The 18,671-nt window shown below is 32.0% G+C and overlaps 1 protein-coding gene and 1 long non-coding RNA gene across 3 annotated transcripts in view; one reads left to right on the top strand and one right to left on the bottom strand.

Annotated features, from left to right (window-relative positions):
* Positions 1 to 18,671, bottom strand: part of LOC115890722 (dynein heavy chain 1, axonemal-like) — an 84,241-nt gene that overhangs the window by 61,032 nt on the left and 4,538 nt on the right. For both annotated transcript variants that reach the window (XM_030911025.1, XM_030911026.1), the window contains exons 3-5: positions 15,487 to 15,656; positions 6,829 to 7,152; positions 3,694 to 3,829 (exon numbers count right to left, since the gene is read on the bottom strand). In XM_030911025.1, coding sequence (XP_030766885.1) covers positions 3,694 to 3,829; positions 6,829 to 7,152; positions 15,487 to 15,656 — 630 coding nt within the window. The remainder of the gene's footprint in view (positions 1 to 3,693; positions 3,830 to 6,828; positions 7,153 to 15,486; positions 15,657 to 18,671) is intronic.
* Positions 9,815 to 10,477, top strand: LOC115890723. The gene is made up of 2 exons (XR_004051683.1): positions 9,815 to 10,229; positions 10,302 to 10,477. It is a non-coding gene; the product is annotated as an uncharacterized LOC115890723 (long non-coding RNA).

The following is an 18,671-nucleotide window of genomic DNA, read 5'->3' as shown; positions in this document are numbered from 1 at the left end:
GTAAAGACTGACAAATCCACAAAATTTCAAATCAAATTCAAATGTGTCAAATGAATCGTCAAACAGAACTGTCAAGGATCCCCACCCTAGAGAGCTTTTATGGTGGCTTTTCCGCCCACCATGCCTGAATACATGGATAGCATTATGCTCCTTCCTTAGTCTTCTTATTCAAAGTGCCAAATAAACTTTTAGTCGCGTTAATAAGCTTGACCGGCACAGCGTTGCCCACTTTTACATATTTTCTTTTAATCAAAATATTTTAGGAATCAAAAATAAATTAATTATAAATATATAAATAGTTATCTTTAACTTAACAGCACTCAAGTGACATAAAGGGTCATTACTACCGCTTCAAAACGTTCTAATAAGGTTGCGATAAATTTTTGCAACGGTTATTAAGCTATCTTGTACCACTTCGCACTAAAAGAGGTTCTAAAAAGAACAATGTTCGACTGCAAGGTCTGCTAGTAAAAATGTTTAAGCTTAAAGTATCACAACATAATTTATTTAAACCAAAAACTCGCAATACAAAACTAAAGTGTCACTAAAATGTCAGGAAATAAATAAATAAATGTCAGGAAATAAATAAATAAAACTTGACATTTTTATAACACAGCTACCACCTGATCCCCAGCGGAAATTTTTTCCATTTAAACTACATGGGAATTTGCCACTTTTTGCAACTAATTTTTTTTCTCTCGATCTTGTTCTCTCGCAACCATTATATACATATTCTTATACAGAATTGAACGCTCTACAGAAAAGGTCTCTTACAATTTTTCAATAAACCCACCCCTTCAAAAGTTATTCACGGTTAAAGTTAACCACTCGGTAAATTACTAAATTCTTCAACTTTTTTGACAAAATTATAATTATTTTTGAAAAATTTAATCTATTACTGTAAAAATATACAATTCTGATGGTATTAAGGTTGGGATTTAAGAAATCTTCAAGTGTAATAAAGTTTAAACCATTTAAGCTGATTTGTTTTAATATAATCATTATTGTTTATTAAAATAAATCAGCTATACTTAAATAGTAGGAATAACTTTTGAAGGAGTAGGTTTATCGAAAAATTGTAAGAGACCTTTTTAGTAAAGCGTTCAATTCTGTACAAGATATGTGATTTTCATGGCTGCGAGAGAACAAGATCGAGAGAAGAAAAAAATATTTGTAAAAAGTGGCAAATTCCCATGTAATTTAGATAATCGAATCGTCTTTGGGGCAAGGTTTATTATATTAAGGGTTTACAATGGTCTGTTATTTTTTAGACAACTGTGTAAATAACGGACACACCTAATGTCCATGGTTGGCAACAATGAATTTAAAAATCGCGTCCTCGATTACGTAACTAAAAGTTTAAATGGTATCGCTTATACACTCAGATGCAAAAAAAAACGCAACGGAAAAATTTTTGGTCAAATTTAAAGTGTTATATTTTTGTTATTTTTAGCCCTATTTACAGGAGTTTTGTAGCAACCTGTAAATAATTATTACTTATTATACAATTATTACCACAAGGCTCAGTACTAGGCCCTATTTTGTTTCTTCTTTTTATTAACGACATTGCTAACATAAACATCAGTGGCAAAATATGTCTTTTTGAGGACGACACTAGCTTCACTTGGAGCAACAAGGACATCACGGCACTTCATAGGATTATATCAAATGACTTAATCACCATTAAATCTTGGTGCGATTCGAACCTCCTGAGTCTCAACATTTCTAAAACTAAAGTTTCGTTGCAGCCTTTTGTACTTAACAACACCACCATTGACGTCGTAAAATCTGTAAAATTCTTAGGACTTGTTGTGGACAATTCTCTGAAATGGGACATACATATCGAAGCTTTGTCGAAAAAATTGAGCTCTGCCTGTTTTGCATTAAGGTCTGTTTCTAAGGAGCTTAACTTGTCAGTGGCTAGAACTGTTTATTATGCACTTTTTGAGTCGCACCTCAGGTATGCCCTTCCATTCTGGGGTACGTGTTGTGCGGCTCAATTTGACCGCATTTTCAAGCTCCAGAAGAGAGCTGTTCGATATTCACTGGGACTAAACAGCAGAACTCATTGCTGGGGCTTTTTTAGAGAATTAAAAATATTGACTCTTCCTTCCTTATTTATATTTGAATCCGTTTGCCTAATACGTAAACATGTATCAGCTTCTCAAGAAAGGCCATCTCACACTTATCCACTCAGGAACGCGGAGCAAGATCTTTATTTACCTACCCCACGCTCAGAGTTAGTTAAAAGTTCAATATTATACAACTCGAAAAAAATGCACAATCACCTGCCATTTGAAATCAAATCCATAACATCATTTTTTTCATTTCGCAAAGCATTGAACTCTTATTTGCTAGACAAGGCTTTCTATGCCGTAAATGAATAAAATTATATTTTGAAAATCGAATTTGATCTTGTAAACACTGGTCTAATGTTTGCTATTGCTATATTTACTAATGATATCGAAATGAATTTATTGATAAATGAGGTCATTGATATTTTACTATAAACTAGCTAAATATTTTTGAATATTATTTTTATTTTTTTGTTCTTTGACATTGTAAACATTTATAAATGTTTATTTTATCAATAAGACTGACAATATTATTTGTATAATGTTTTGTATTATCTTTTGTTTGTTTGTTTGTGTACCTTGTTTTTTTACTTTGTTTGTTAGTTTACCTTTGTCTACAAATTGAAAAATTTTTTGACAATAAAGGTATTTATTTATTTATTTATTTACAGGGTTAATCGAGGGGTTGTTTTTTGCCTTAAAATTTATAATTATTTTACGTATTTAACTTTAAAACACCCTGTGCAAGAATTTCGTCAGTAAATTTTCCTGAAATATAAGTTTACGGTCATAACCATGTCTCCTAAGCATTTTGTTTTTTGGATCGTGTCAAAATATGCTTTGGTTAATTTTTAAGAGCGAAATGACCTTGACACCAACAATTTGCAATTTTTTCAATTATCATTTCTTTTCGAAGTTATTTTTCAATATGACAAGCCGGCTTTATAATTAGTAATTATTGTAAACTATACACTACTATGAACTGCCCATCATATTCGACGTTTGAGACATGCTTGGCAGGAGGGTTAGAGGTCGCGAAGCGGTACAAGCTTCATTAAATGAACTTCGCTTGATTTATAAAGAAGAGTGGAAAAGCATAACGCAATGATATATGCAGCCTCAATGACAAATTGATCGTGATCAGTTCATTTCGCTCTTAAAAATTAACCAAAAAATGTATTGACATGAATCAAAAAACAACTCAGGAGTCATGATTCTGAGAGTAAAATTATATTTTAGGAAAAGAGGGTGTTTTAAAGTTAGGGTAAAAAACAACCACAGGGTAAAAAACAACCCTCGATTGACCCTGTACAATATGCCAAATACTAAAGTTTATAAAAAACTTAAATAAAGTAATAATTATATACAGTTTGTTAAAAAAATCATGAAAATAGGGCTAAAAATAACAAAAATATAACACTTTAAATTTGACCGAAAATTTCACCGTTGCGTTTTTTTGCATCTGAGTGTATATTGTTATTCCATCATGTAGACTGGTTTTCCTATTGCATGGGAGGACGGGGTATTTTCCATCCTCCCCTGACAACACACTCTGTCTATTCTCAATTAATAATACTTGAGATAAATTAGAAAAATAAATAAATAATTTGATTCTTACTGTTTGAAAATAATCGAAATAATACATATTTTTCCCAACGCGAGTTTTTCTCACTTTTTCAATAATTCTATTCAGCATTTCATCGCTCATTGTAGGTGTTCCAGTAAGGGGCATGCAGTCAATGAAAAATTCACACCTTAAAAAAAATAGAAAAAAATATATCCAGGATGTCCCTATATTCCGTAGTTACAGAACTCCTGTGTATTTTTGGAATAAAAATAAATAGTAATAGACGTAATTTACCTCTACCGGGTGCATCTCAAAAGTGGCTTACCCCTATAATTTTTTCTAATTTTTCCGATAAAAAATCAAGATTTGGTATGTTAGTATATCACATAAATTAGGTTATTAGCGTATTCAGTTGTTTTTGGTCACTTCCTGTTTCACCGGAAATGACTACAACTTTTGAATGAAACCTGAATAGAATGACATATGATATGTCAACTTTTAACATTTTCGCATATGGTTTATTTCAAATTCTAACATGCGATTCTTAACGACACTTTAACTCGAAATAACGATCAAATCTATTTTTTCAAGGCTCCTTGATTAAAAATTAGTGTTTTTACCACAGCCATGGCACTCTAGATTGAAATTTAGAATACGATATAGTATTTTAAGCGAGAATGTCAAAAGTTGACATATGATATGTCATTCTATTCAGAGTGTCATTTTCTATCCAATAGAGTAAAAATATAGAGAGGGTGCCATTTAAAAATCAAAAGTTGTAGGAATTTCCCGTGAAACAGGAAGTGACCAAAAACAATTCAATACGTCAATCAATCCCTTTGAATAAGAAGACTAAGGAAGGAGCATATCAAAAATCTTAGGTACACCGCGATGGGCCTCAAATATGGCCGACTTAAATTCCGGTTTATCAGTGTCGTTCTAATTTTATTTAAAAAATGTAAAACTATGATGTAGGGTAGACGTGGGGTAGACTCAATAATTTGTTGTTTTATTTTACGTTGTGAATAAATGTTGGTAGTTATTAAAATTGTTATAAAAATATATAATTCTAATAAAAATAGATAAGTTATAATAAGTATTTATTAACCCAAACATCCGATACGCTACTGAAGCAGGTAAGTCAAATTAACGTATCTAAATTCTTTGACATCTAATCTTTGACAAGTAATAAATAAAAGCTAAAATGCAAGAAAAATATATAATTTAGTTAATTTAAGTGAATTTCATAAATGATCGGTTTACTACACGTATGTATATTATATAGTCACTTACTAGCGAAAAGTTGTTCCATTATTTCACTCAATTTTTGCCGAGATCTACCGCACGCTACACAACCAACTATTTTAGAGTCTTTTTCGATAAATCGCGATAGTGTCACTGTTAATTTATGTTCTGCCACAATTTCCATCTAGATTTACTACCTTTATACAACTATCAGTAGTAGAATAAATTATAAATAACATAAAATAAGCTCCGTAAAGACTGACAAATCCACAAAATTTCAAATCAAATTCAAATGTGTCAAATGAATCGTCAAACAGAACTGTCAAGGATCCCCACCCGAGAGAGCTTTTATGGTGGCTTTTCCGCCCACCATGCATGAATACATCGATAGCATTATGCTCCTTCCTTAGTCTTCTTATTCAAAGATCAATCCTAATTTATGTGATATACTAATATACCAAATCTCGTTCTTTTATTTGAAAAAATTGGCACCGGGGGTCACGTATAGCCGCCCATACTAAAATTTGTTAATAAAAAACTTGGTAGGCAGTTGCTTTAGTTTCAAAGTAAAGGAATTTTTCCAATTTTGGTCCGCGGTTATTTTCCCTATCCGCCACCTGGGATCGCGTCCGATGGAAGTTTGGAGTTCTCCACACGGATTTTCTCAAAAACGGACTACGGAAACACGGAATATCTCAAAAACTGCAACTTTGATTGATTTTGATGTTATTACAAATTTTGTTGCAAATATTATTCCTAATCTTAAATTGAAAACCGCGTATCGCTAGCTACTGTAATTTTGGAGTTACGATTTTTTAAAATTTTTAACCCCTTCCCATACCCCCTTACCAACCCCCCAGTGCCACAGTATTTTTGTGCCAAATTTGGTTAAAATCGGTTTAGCGGTTTTTGAGTTATCGTGTTACAGACGGACAGACGACACCATGAGAAAATATTTTGTATTTAGGTCATTTATGACCCAAATAACTCATTTTGAGTGAAATTAAAAAAATGGTTTATGGTCGGCTAAAAATTAAAAAGTTATAGGGGTGAGCCACTTTTGAGACGCACCCGGTATAGATTCATTCTATCTATACCGGGTGCGTCTCAAAAGTGGCTCACCCCTATAACTTTTTTATTTTTCCAGATAAAACAACGATATTTGGTATATATGACATAAATTGGGACTGGATGACGAATCCAATTGTTTTCGGCCACTTCCGGTTTCACCGGAAATTACTACAACTTTTGATTTTTAAATGGCACCCTCGGTATTTTTTTACTTTATTTGATAGAAAATGAAATTTTGAATCGAATGACATATCATAAGTCAATTTTTGACATAGTCACTTAAAAACAAATTTTATTTTAAATTTCAATCTAGAGTGCCATGGCTGCGTTAAAAACACTAATTTTTAATCAAGGAGCCTTGGAAAAATAGATTTGATCGTCTAATGTTTTTAGTGTCTTGACCTAGCCGGTTAAAAGATGCCCAAATCGTATTTTTAATCATATCTCAATTTTTTCAAATGGAACGAGGGTGGCTCATTAGCATATTTGGAAAAAGCATTTTTTTACGAATAATTTGATACCACACACTTGGTATTTTGAATCAAATTGTCGTTATGAACCGCATGTTACAATTTCAAATAAACCTTATGCCAAAATGTCAAAAGTTGACATATGATATGTCATTCGATTCAGAGTTTCATTTTCTATCAAATAAAGTAAAAAAAAATACCGAGGGTGCCATTTAAAAATCAAAAGTTGTAGTCATTTCCGGTGAAACCGGAAGTGACCGAAAACAATTGGATACGTCAATCAATCCCAATTTATGTGTGATATACTAACACACCAAATTTCGTTGTTTTATCTGAAAAAATAAAAAAGTTATAGGGGCGAGCCACTTTTGAGACGCACCCGGTATAGAGACATTTCTACCTTATAATTTCTTCAGTTTTCTTTCTCAAATTGATCGCAGCTATAATCCTATCGCCAAAATGCACCGGATCTTCCGCCTTGAACGTGAGGTACACTTTCGGCAGCTCGAACGTACGTTTGAACCCGTCCAAGGTTGTCACGTGCCAGCATTTGGTCTCGTAATTATAGTCGCTAATGGCAACGTCGACCCAGTGGTACAGTTCGTCTAAACTGAAAGCTTCCCTATTTTTATCCGTCAAATTTTCGTTTGGGACAAACGCGGTTCCGGGTAACGGGTGCCTTATGCCATCTATTACGCCGTGTTCTATCCAGTTCTCGGCAGTTCTAAGGACAAGTTTTAAAATGATTTAATATTTAATCGATATTTTTACAAACATTTTTGAGACCCAGTTGATTTTCATGAGAAAATACTACTAAAAGTCGATATTTGAATGAAAAGTAGTACCAAGGAATTTTTTGTTTTGGGAAATCAGATTTCGATCTCAATATGACACCTACTTGTAGGGAGAGTCACCTACATTATTTTTAACTGGTTTGAAGAGTAATAACTTTTCGTCCGTACCTGTATAAAACACCTGAATAAAAAATTATACATTTCCGCCTTTTTTACGTAAAAAAAATGGCGCCGGGAGACACTTATAGCCGCCCATACTAAAATATGGGGTCCGTTAAAGTAGCCCCCCCCCCCCCGGTTGTCCAAACTCTTTAATATTTTAGCACTATATTGCACCTACCTAGCACTACCTAGCACCCAACTTACAGAGCTAGCACCACAACCCCTAGTGAATTACAGGACATTTTTACCGGGGGGGCTAATGTAACGCTAGCCCCCCCCGGTTGAATATTTCCCTTAAAACTTTAGCACTCTATTGCACCCACCTAGCACTACCTAGCACCCAATTTACAGAGCTAGCACTACACTACCAGAAGAGTTATAGCATATTTTTACCTGGCGCACAGTGGGGCGGATGGCAATTCTAGTGGAACAAAACATCAGCGATGTTTGGGACTCGTAATACGAGATAATAAAACTAATGGGCAAAAAACTGTTATAATATACATGACACAAAAGCCGTACTTTAAACTATTGCCAAATAAATAAAATTATGATATCAGGTGAAACACTTACAAAAAACTCTATTTATTTTTAGTTATTTTTTAATTACTTTGTAATCTTGTTACACCCTGTACATTTTATTTTAAAAAATACTATTTTATTAAGGGCAACGGCCCAGCTAAAAAAAAACACCGGTTCCCATTAGAACACCGAAGTTAAGCGACGTAAGGCGATGCTAGTGGATGGACGGGTGACCGGTTCGAAACTTTGCATCGTGCTGTTGTCCAAAAAGGGAAAAGTGTAAAATCTATTGATACACACTGCTCATTCACGCCGGTTCAAGGCCGGATGAGATCGGATATCTCGTGAGTAACAGTTAATTTAGACACTTCCTAAGTCGGTAGGCCATTGACCATGATATGGGCGAGGACCGCGGTTCGGATTCCGCGTAAACAAGTAGGTCCCGTCCAGTTTAGCCATTGCAGCAGAAAGGAGACGTTAACTTGAACCTCACACTATTTTATTAAAAAATAAATAAAATAGATGTTTAATTTTAATTTATATATACTCTGTTTTTTTTCTCAGGTAAGATTTCGACAGACGATGACAGAAGAAAAGCAGATGACGTCCCATACCAATATATTTATTTTATTAAAAAAGTTTCTAATAATTTTTAACTTATCTATGGATGGGTCAAGGATATATAGAAGAAGGATATTCAACTCCCTATAGCGGGCTATGTAGGAAAATGTGCCGTATTTTGTCGAGGAAGACGATTACGTCACGACCAATGAGCGTCGAGTATTTGAAATTGAAAACATATAAATTGACGGTAACCTATGTTTTTTGACTCATTTCACCAGGGCCATGTAAGTGAAATATTAAAAATGGTTCCAGCAAAAGTTTCCCAATTATGACGGATGATGGCGCTGATCGTCAAAATTTTTGGACAGGGATTTTGCTTACCGACAATACGACTTGAGCTACGACCGGACCAGGACCAATCAGAATGATCAGTCTTTCTTGGACATTTGCCGCGGAAGCGTGTGTTAATTTCTGTTGTGATAAGTGTGGTTGTGTTTGCAGTTTGATTTCTCGGTTTTGATATGTTAAAATTAATTTTGAAGTATTGTATCACCTGTTTTATGTAATAGTACTTTTTTAGTTCTATGATCTGATATGTTATGATTTGTTAATGTTTGTTTAACAATGTTATACCAAAGAGGTTATACTTAATATACTTATGAATTTGCATAGCCTATCTTTTTTATCAATAAACTTCAGATTATTTAATTCCTTTTGTTTCCGTTTGTAATTTTATTTTTAAGACATATTATGTGATTGTTTCACATAATATGTTTTAAAATAAAATTACAAATAACGAATAAAAATAATTAAAATAAAAAGTGTATTTTACAATTCCCCCCGGCCCCGCACCCCTTTTGCTAACCTATAATGTCAGCTATGTCGAGAGATGGCGTTACGAAAATGGAACCGATTTATTACAAGGAACTTGGGCTTCTTTTTCGTTAGTATATTCTGTGTCATTTCACTGACAGATGTGATGAGATAATTATTGTAATTTATAGATCCAAACGTTTTTTGAATAAATAATTTATTTTAAAGTTATATCCTAGAGGTTTGGTTTGGCCTTCTATATTCTGGTATTTGTCTACTAATAAATAATATCTTATTTTGTATTTCGATGTATGGAAATCCGCAAGTTTTGTATCTGAAGCCGCAAAGAAATTTCGCTCTATAGTGAGAAAAATGTTATTATATCTTTTTAGACGTGTAGAATTACAAAATTTCTTATTTCAGATGTTCTAAATGTGAGTGCATGTCAAAAATTTAAATATATACTTGATATATTATTTCAAGTTATATGCTTTGACATTTAAATAAATATTGAAGAAAGTATTGTGCCTTCACAGAATTTAAATTGGCATTAGGAATAGATTTCCTTGATTTAGTATGATATTGTTCATAGAAATTGATAATGTGAAGAATAACAATACAGGAACATAGAATAACAAGAAATTCTAGCAGCAAGTTAGGTTATAAGATAAATTTTATTTATATAGTTTGTTTAAAGAGTTTAGTTTGAAAAAAAGTTAAAACAATTATTATTGTCCAGGTCATATTTGATAACTGTTGTTAATTGATAACATATTACAGGGACACAGTAAAAAGACAAAACATTTAGACCCTTTGAAAGAGAAATATTTGCAATGGATATTAATAAATTCTAGCCAATTTGTACGATGTACAATGCAGGCAATATTTCTGCCTCCTAATGCACTATTCGCTTAAAAGAAGATGTGGGTATTGTATTTATACCTAGGTAGTTAATGATACATGGAATATATTTCTATATTATTGCAATAACGATGTCTTTATGTTGTATTTTTTTTAGAACAGATTTATTATTAGTTGGCTAGTGTGTTAGTAGGATAGCCATTGGTAGTTATAAAGTATGAAGTCGTCAGGTATTAATAATAGGAATTGATCAAAGCTTATACATTTATTGTGATATTTATATTGTGAATTTAAGTAGTTAGTTTTGGTTGTTTAATAAACGAATTAATGTGCTTATTGTGATCTAATTAAAAGAACAATGAAAAGTTGAATACCATAGGGGTACGTATGTTATACAAAGAATTTGCATCAACATTTTTTTGGTTATATACTTGTACTGATATTTGTTTCTTGAACTAAAGAATTATACAGTACCTACTACACAATATAATAATCTGCAGCTACATAGGTAGGTAGCTGTTGGTAATTAAATTTTTTATCTAATATAATATCTAACATCAGAAATATTGTTAATTATCAACTATAAACAACTAAGAACTAGAATTATCAACTATAAACACAATATAATATACTGTATCTTAAGCAATATGTAATTATTTAACAATTATTTTTTTTGGGAAATAAAAACTGGTACTAAATTCTTTTTGACTATTTAATTTCTAAGTCACAAATAATGGTGGACAAATAGCAAGAAAATTATACAAGTAAAACATAATTTTAACTTATTTCTCTAATGGAATTTTGGTATTGATCTACTTAGTAGGATATGCAGTTTATCATATTTTTGAATATTTATATTCAATATTGTTCAGGAACAGCCCAATTACTCTGAAAAAAAAATATATGGTCAAATTCTTTGAAAAGAAACTTTTAAAATCAGTAATGATAAGAAAATATATAATTGTTGTATAGCAGAACCAGGGGACACAGAATAAGGGGAATTAACAATAGATTATTAAAAACTGCCTTCTCTTAAAAAAGTAGTATTATATGCACTTAGAAAGACTATAAAGGATATAAGTACACATAGAAAGAAAGTAAGTATCTATACTACTGATATATATAATTATATAGTTAACTAGTATAAAAATAGCAGCACAGTCGGCACACTTTAAAATAAAAAAGCAGCATAATATTCAGGTATGTATCTAAGTAAAATTTTCTCAAAAATATTAGAATATGAAATAAATTGCAACTAAATTTTAATTAATAAACATAAACAAATAAAATTGTCAGTGTTATTAAAACTTTATGCAAATATATGTTACCTTAATACTTTTGTCTTTAATCCTACTCTTCTGACATGGCTTTTCAAACTAATATTTATGAACTTTTGTTTCCATATTAATTTCAATATATTTGAATAAAACTGGAAAAATAATCAATATTGGCACTTGAAATTTTAATTTCTTATGTCCTTAAATTATTTATATCGTGTTATACATAATACTTACATAAATATTCAATTTAAAAATAGATCAGCACTTGAGCAAGTGAATATAAAATAGTATATTATCAATTTCTATGAGCAATATCATTACTAAATCAAGGAAATCTATTCCTAATGCCAATTTAAATTCTGTGAAGGCACAACACTTTCTTCAATATTTGTTTACTTCCAAAGGGCAAAGGGTATAACTTGAAATATTTCAAGTATATATTTTAATTTTTGACATTAAGCACTCACATTTAGAACATCTGAAATAAGAAAATTTTGTTATTCTACGCGTCTAAAAGATATAACATTTTCTCACTATAGAGCGAAATTTCTTTGCGGCTTCAGATACAAAACTTGCGGATTTCCATACATCGAAATACAAAATAAGATATTATTTATTAGTAGACAAATACCAGAATATAGAAGGCCAAACCAAACCTCTAGGAAATAACTTTAAAATAAATTATTTATTCAAAAACGTTTGGATTTTGGATCTATAAATTACAATAGCAATCTCATCACATTTGTCAGTGAAATGAGTCAAAAAACATAGGTTACCGTCAATTTATATGTTTTCAATTTCAAATACTCGACGCCCATTGGTCGTGACGAAATCGTCTTCCTCGACAAAATACGGCACGTTTTTTTTGGGCCAGTCGAATATCCTTATTCTATATATCCTTGGGATGGGTTTAAATATAAATCCGTCATGCGTCGTGTCTTGTTGTTTTTAACCAGTTTTATTGGTTTATTTAAAAAATGACAGATCGTATTTCAATTTTATTGGTTTGACGGAACGATGAACGACAAACGAACGCCGATGCGTATGAACTCGCCTTTAGATTTTTGTCATTTTTGACGCTTGTCAAAGTCTTGCCAAATTATAGGTTATAATTTTGTGTCAACTTTTGTTAAATACCCTGCGTTTTGGAAGATGATGCATTTTGATTCGTATTATTACGTGTGTTTTGTGTCTTTTGAAGTCAAGTGGAGGAAAAATCGAGTGAAAATTAACTGTAGACCCAGAGCACAGTTTATGGTTAATACTCGCTGCCCAGGCAGAAAGTCTTATACACCAATGAAGTTGCCATCGATAAAGTTTGTATACCATTTCGTCGTAGATAAGTGCATCTCGTATATGGTAGAAGGATCAAACTAAACACATACTAAAAACTGGAGTAGCTGTAAAATATCGACATCACACGATAGGTAAATAATGGATTTTAGTACTGCAGAAAAATAATGTCAAAAGGTATACTGGTTTAAAAAAATTAAGATTGAACTTAATTAATCAACCTTTAAGGTAAAGTAAACGCCACGAATGTGTGGGAGTGATTCATCGCTTGATGAAGTTAGAATCGACACGCGCGCTATCATTTTTACATTAAAAACGTAAATTTTTACCGCAGACGTAGGTTTTTAAAGGCCCGGTTTAATCATCTGCCTGCGCTCCTCCTTATTCTAAAATGTTAGCGTGATTGACAAAGATGATACTATATCGCGTTTCTTTGATTGATTCGTTTTTGTGCGTCAGTCCATTGGTGTGCTTACAGTGCGACCAATGGGGCATTCCAGTTTATATTTATAACCAAATATATGTTTTGACAAGACTTTGACAGTTAAAACAACAAATTACAACAGATTATATATTGATTATTATATGACTTGAAACACCACGGCACTGGAATTAAGTTTTATGTGACCTTGAACAGATTAGTTCACATGGTAGCGACCGATGAATCACTCCCAAACATTCGTGGCGTTTACTATATAAAATTTGGTAGGTATTATTATTAATAAAATAGTTTATTTTATTTACCTATGTTGTTTTATTTATTCCTGTGGAATATTACAAATTTGTATTTGTACATAAGTTATATTGATAAATATAATCATAAATGCGGGGTAGTTTCATAAAGCTTGAAAGTAAATAATAGTTCTTTTTATATTTTTTGGTATGTAGTGTCTTGTTCTTGTTTGTTTTGTATTAACACATGCCGTTTTTATTAAATAAAATAACTCAATTACATTTTTCAGTTTTATACAGTTTTTTTCACAATATTTTGAAGTAATCACTTGTCATCTTGTCAATCAAATTTTAAATATATCCTGCTATGCGTTCCAGTTGTACCAACTTATTTCTTTGTAAAATAAAATAAACTACTTTGAAATTAAAATGACAGACACATCTATCACTGTCAAGGATCTTCTCGTTGGACAGACTATAGAGGATGTGGATTGTTAAAAAGGCGGCTCTCAAAATGTCGCAATTTTTTTTTTAAACTTTCAAAGTTAAATAACTCGGTTATTTTCAATCTATTTTAAAAATGGTAAAGAGAAAATATGTTTCTTTTGGCCAGATCTACCACCCCTTAAAATATCTGCACTCATTTCTGGGACACCCTGTATATATATATAACTTGACAATCCTGAAAAATATTATTGTTAACCAAAGAGTAAATCAATTTCTGAATTCACTAACGCCAACTTATTTTTCATTAAAAAAAAATTACCAATTTTCGTAACTAGGTCGGCCATATTGAGGAACTTTTAAAAGAATAGTACTATATATAGTAAGGATCTAAGACAATATTTTAAACTTTTATTAAAACTAATAAATCATTTAATTTTATTAGAAATTATAAGAAATTTAAAAAAGGCTTTTTTACTGATATGCAATCATCATGTTTTATTTAACTAGAACATCATGTGGATGTTTTTGTCTTGAGGAAAATTGCCGAACTGACTATTGGTGTCATTCATTGATTTTTTGAACTCAGTGCCTTTCGATAGAGTTTCAGTGTTTTCAACAATTATTAAAGCAGCATCCCTACTCCCACTAGACCTAAAGCTCACAGTACTTGCAAAACCCAATCTTCTTTTGAAAGGTCCTCTATTAACCCTTTAACGAGTCTTTCTTTCGTGTTTATACTAGCCGATTGAAATTAAACTTTTAAGCGTCCACCAGTTCAGCTTGAAAAGCTCAAAAATTTTAAACAACCCATCCATTTACTTTTAGTGCATAGCAATTTCCAGCAATCGTGTAGCTTTTTCATTTATAAAGATGTTCACATACTGTCTGCGAAGAAAATATAGCAGAAATATTAAGAAAGTTTTTGAAAAAACTACAATCAATTATTTCTAATAGATTTCGAGATATCGATTTTTAAATTCAGAGTTCTAATAGCGCGACCACTGTAGAACATCAACTCAATTCCTCTTATTTTTACCAAAAATGCAAGTGTTTCTATCTTGCACTTAAACATTTTCAAGCTATAGGGAAAATTACAACGACTCGTTAATAAATAAACAAATAAAGTATCCTTCCACGTCTCTTAGCAATGTAGTTTCTCGGTTTATTTCATACGTTTGGCAACGTTTTTACTGTTCTCTCTTCAGTACATTATAACCGCATTGTACTCTTTTTGCATACGGAAATCTCGACCCAAAAAAACCCTTTGTCAGCCCTTAGTATAATATTAATTTACATTCCAAATATCTTGAGAACGGTTACTCGTAGCGATTTTTATCAAGAAGTTAATAGTTTTATACAGGTACAGACGAAAAGTTATTACTCTTCAAACCTGTTAAAAAAGAAGTGGCGCCCTCTACAAGTAGGACTCATATTGACATCGATATGAAGTTTCTAATGTTAGAAAACCCTCAGACACTAATTTTCATTCAATATTGACTTTAGTTCAAAAACAGTTTAGAAAAAATCGAAATAAAAATAAAGGAAGCATTTTAAATACACATTTATATGAACTTTTTTCCTTTTTTTATCTGCAAAATATACTTCCGAAGTTTCCCGAATACAATTCGGACCACCCTGTATAACACTTACCTCACCATATATTCTTCATTATCAAATAATTCAAGTGGAAGAAACGGTATCCAAGAGTACAGTCCATATCTATCAGATGCGGATGGGAAATTTTCGTAAAGTACGTCGATGGGCAGTAAGTCGCGATTTTTAATATTCATTCTTTCCAGAACTTGTGGCAGAGTTTCCCACTAAATAATTAAAAATATTATATTCTGTTTATACACTATTACTAAATATATTTTAACGAAACTTAAAATAAATCTTAAAACCCTAATACCCGACACTGGTGCGGTCAGGGCCTGAAAATATTGTTGCGGACCCGTGTGGACTCGACAAAACCTAACTTTATGTCCCGCCCTCAGATGACCTTCACATCGCATTAAAGAATAGACACCGTAATGATTCATTCGGACGTTCGAGAAAAATCGAGTTCCACTGGAATGGAGTAGTACATACGAGAACAATCGATACCTTCTCTATGCACCTTACGATCTATGGACTATTCTAGAAATCTTTAGCTGTAGGTATAAAAGCTGGCGGCTGTGGCCTAGAGAGGGCAGTTATAAATAGACGAGTACAGTTGACGCGCTAAAATTCAAAATGAATTCTTAGTTATAAATCGTTTGTAAATAGTTATTTAAGTCTTTTATCGTTATTGTTTTTGTTAATTAGTGTTAAATAAATAGTGTTTAAATAAATTGTGACTTTCTATCCACACGGAACCGACGAAAAACGTAACAATATCTTTGTTACCTAGTGTTATACGATCAACCCACGTAACACAAAAAAACGCATTTTGCATTTATACTGAAGGTCTTGTGTACATTCTTTGCACATTGCTGCAACTGCAATTGATAGTTCATGTCAAGACCGCATATAGCTCATTTGTCATAATTGATGTTTACTGCAAATCAGTGCATATTCAAAAAAAAGCCAACTTAATTAGTCTCAATTATTCTCGATAAAAAAATAGTATATTACATCAATTACATACCGAGGAGGGAAGTGTTTCATTACTGTCGAGAGACTAACTACATCTCGAGACAATAATGAAAACTTTCCTCCGAGGTTTGTATAATATTTTATTTACAACCACATTATTAATTAAAAAATAGGGATAGCATTTTATTTTGAAAAAAAAATAAATATGCGAAAGTTTGTCGTTTTCTGTTTTGGCATTTCCATATCTATAGTTACCGGTACCAATGGTTGTTATGGCACAAACCTTCAACAGCAAAACAAACAACTAAGTGACAGTCTTGAGCCGTTTGCTTTTTCGAATTTATATAACATAGAAAGCCAGAATGTTGTCGAAAAGTTCTGATAATGAAGACTACTTTAACATTGGTACTCCACCAGAACTCGTAGTAGGGGGCGATATATGAAATCGCATTGAAGTATACGAAAAATGGTGTGCCGAAAGAAATGCTAAGAATATTGCTTCGGAGACAGTCTTGATGGCATATTTTAGCGACATGGCAAGGTAGAACAAGCCATCTACTCTTTGGGCTACGTACAGCATGATACGGAAAATGCTAGAATAAAGGGAAAAGACTGACATATCAAAATATCACAAGCTCGTCGCTTTTTTAAAACGCCAGAATGTATAGGTTTTAAGCCAAAGAAGTCTAGCATTTTTACCAGGCAAAACTTTTAAACAAAAAATGTATTAAAATCTTCAATTATTATTGTTAATCTTCTTGTTTATTTTTGTTGGTGTTAGATAAGTATTTAATAAAGATATTACAAGAATATTTTGCTTAATTAAATGAGGAAAGAAATAAGAAAAACCGAGTGAGTGAAATGGGTGAGGGAAATGGGAGAAGGAAATGAATGAGGGAAATGGGTGAGGAAAATGGAAGAGAGAAGAAATGTAGATAGTTTGACACTTTCACATTTTTTAAAAGTCAGTATAATGTCAGTAGGGGAGAATGCCCAACAGTGAGACACATTTTTTTAGACCGTAAAAAATATTTTATTTTTTCATCAAAATAAACTATTTTAGTATACCTTAAAGGCAACCACTCTCTCCTAAGCATCTTTAATTAACTACTCTCATTGAGAGAAAAACATGTCTTAAAATTAACAATATTGTTATTATTGCATTTGTCTCATTGTTGGGCCCTAAGGTCTAACAGTAAGACAGAGGAAGTTTTAAACAAATAACTATTTATTAATTACTTAAAAATAGTTAAGAGTATTTATTTGCGTTTGGCATAAAACAAAGTAGAGCTATCTTAAACAAAGACATTTAAATTTAAATTCAAGTGCTAAAAATATAATTAACTTAATCAACTAACGAAATAAAAAAAAGAGTTTCATAGATTTTTGTTGTTAATGTAACTTCGACTTAAAATAAAGAAAAACTCTGTTATATAACAATCAATAACATGATAGACATGTTCAACAATGCCAACGAGTGCCCAAAAGGTACCTATGTCCCAGTCTTAACGGGTGCACTGTCTGTCGGACACTGTCTCACTGTTGGGAAATATATTTTGTCTCACTGTTGGACATTAACACCAGTCGGCCATTTTGTAATTTATTTTATTCTAAAACTACTTGAACAAAAAAACTTAGAGGTATATTCTAAAAAACCATTCTAAACTCACCTCTCCACTAATGGATTTATTAAAATAACTAAGTGTTGGCCTTACAGACTGAAGAAAACGCACGTGTTAAAAATTATTTTTCGCTTCAAAAATTGTATTGGGTGCAGTTGACATATATCTCCCAACACTGCAGGTTCCATATTTGATACAAAATAGTTGGTATATTGGTAGTGTTTTACTCTCGAAAGGGGAATTGGATTCGACGCGTTTTAAATGAAGGGGATTAAATGTCTCACTGTTGGACCTGTCTCACTGTTGGGCATTCTCCCCTATTACATATCGTCCCATTGCTGCCAAAAGTCACTAACTTACTTTTTATTGCTTCCGAGAAAAATGCGTCTAAAGATGAATTGCATTGCATAAAGATGTTATAGTTAGTAACTATTCGGTATTAAAATAAAACATAAATAGCCAGAAATCGTAGTTAATGACTTTTGCAATCGATTCTCCGATTCAAAACATAGTTAGTGATTGAATTTGATTGTTCGGAAAAATGTTAGTTAGTGACTTTTGGCAGCAATAGGACGATATGTGGTTGTAAATAAATACTATTACATCATCATTACATCACTGGACTTTGCGTTCGGAGGT

The sequence above is a fragment of the Sitophilus oryzae genome, unplaced genomic scaffold, assembly GCF_002938485.1.
Source record: "Sitophilus oryzae breed Bouriz unplaced genomic scaffold, Soryzae_2.0 scaffold_909_pilon_pilon, whole genome shotgun sequence".
Taxonomy (NCBI): Eukaryota; Metazoa; Arthropoda; class Insecta; order Coleoptera; family Curculionidae; genus Sitophilus; species Sitophilus oryzae.
The sequence above is the reverse complement of the archived record's forward strand: the minus strand, read 5'-3'. Positions and strand labels throughout refer to the sequence as shown.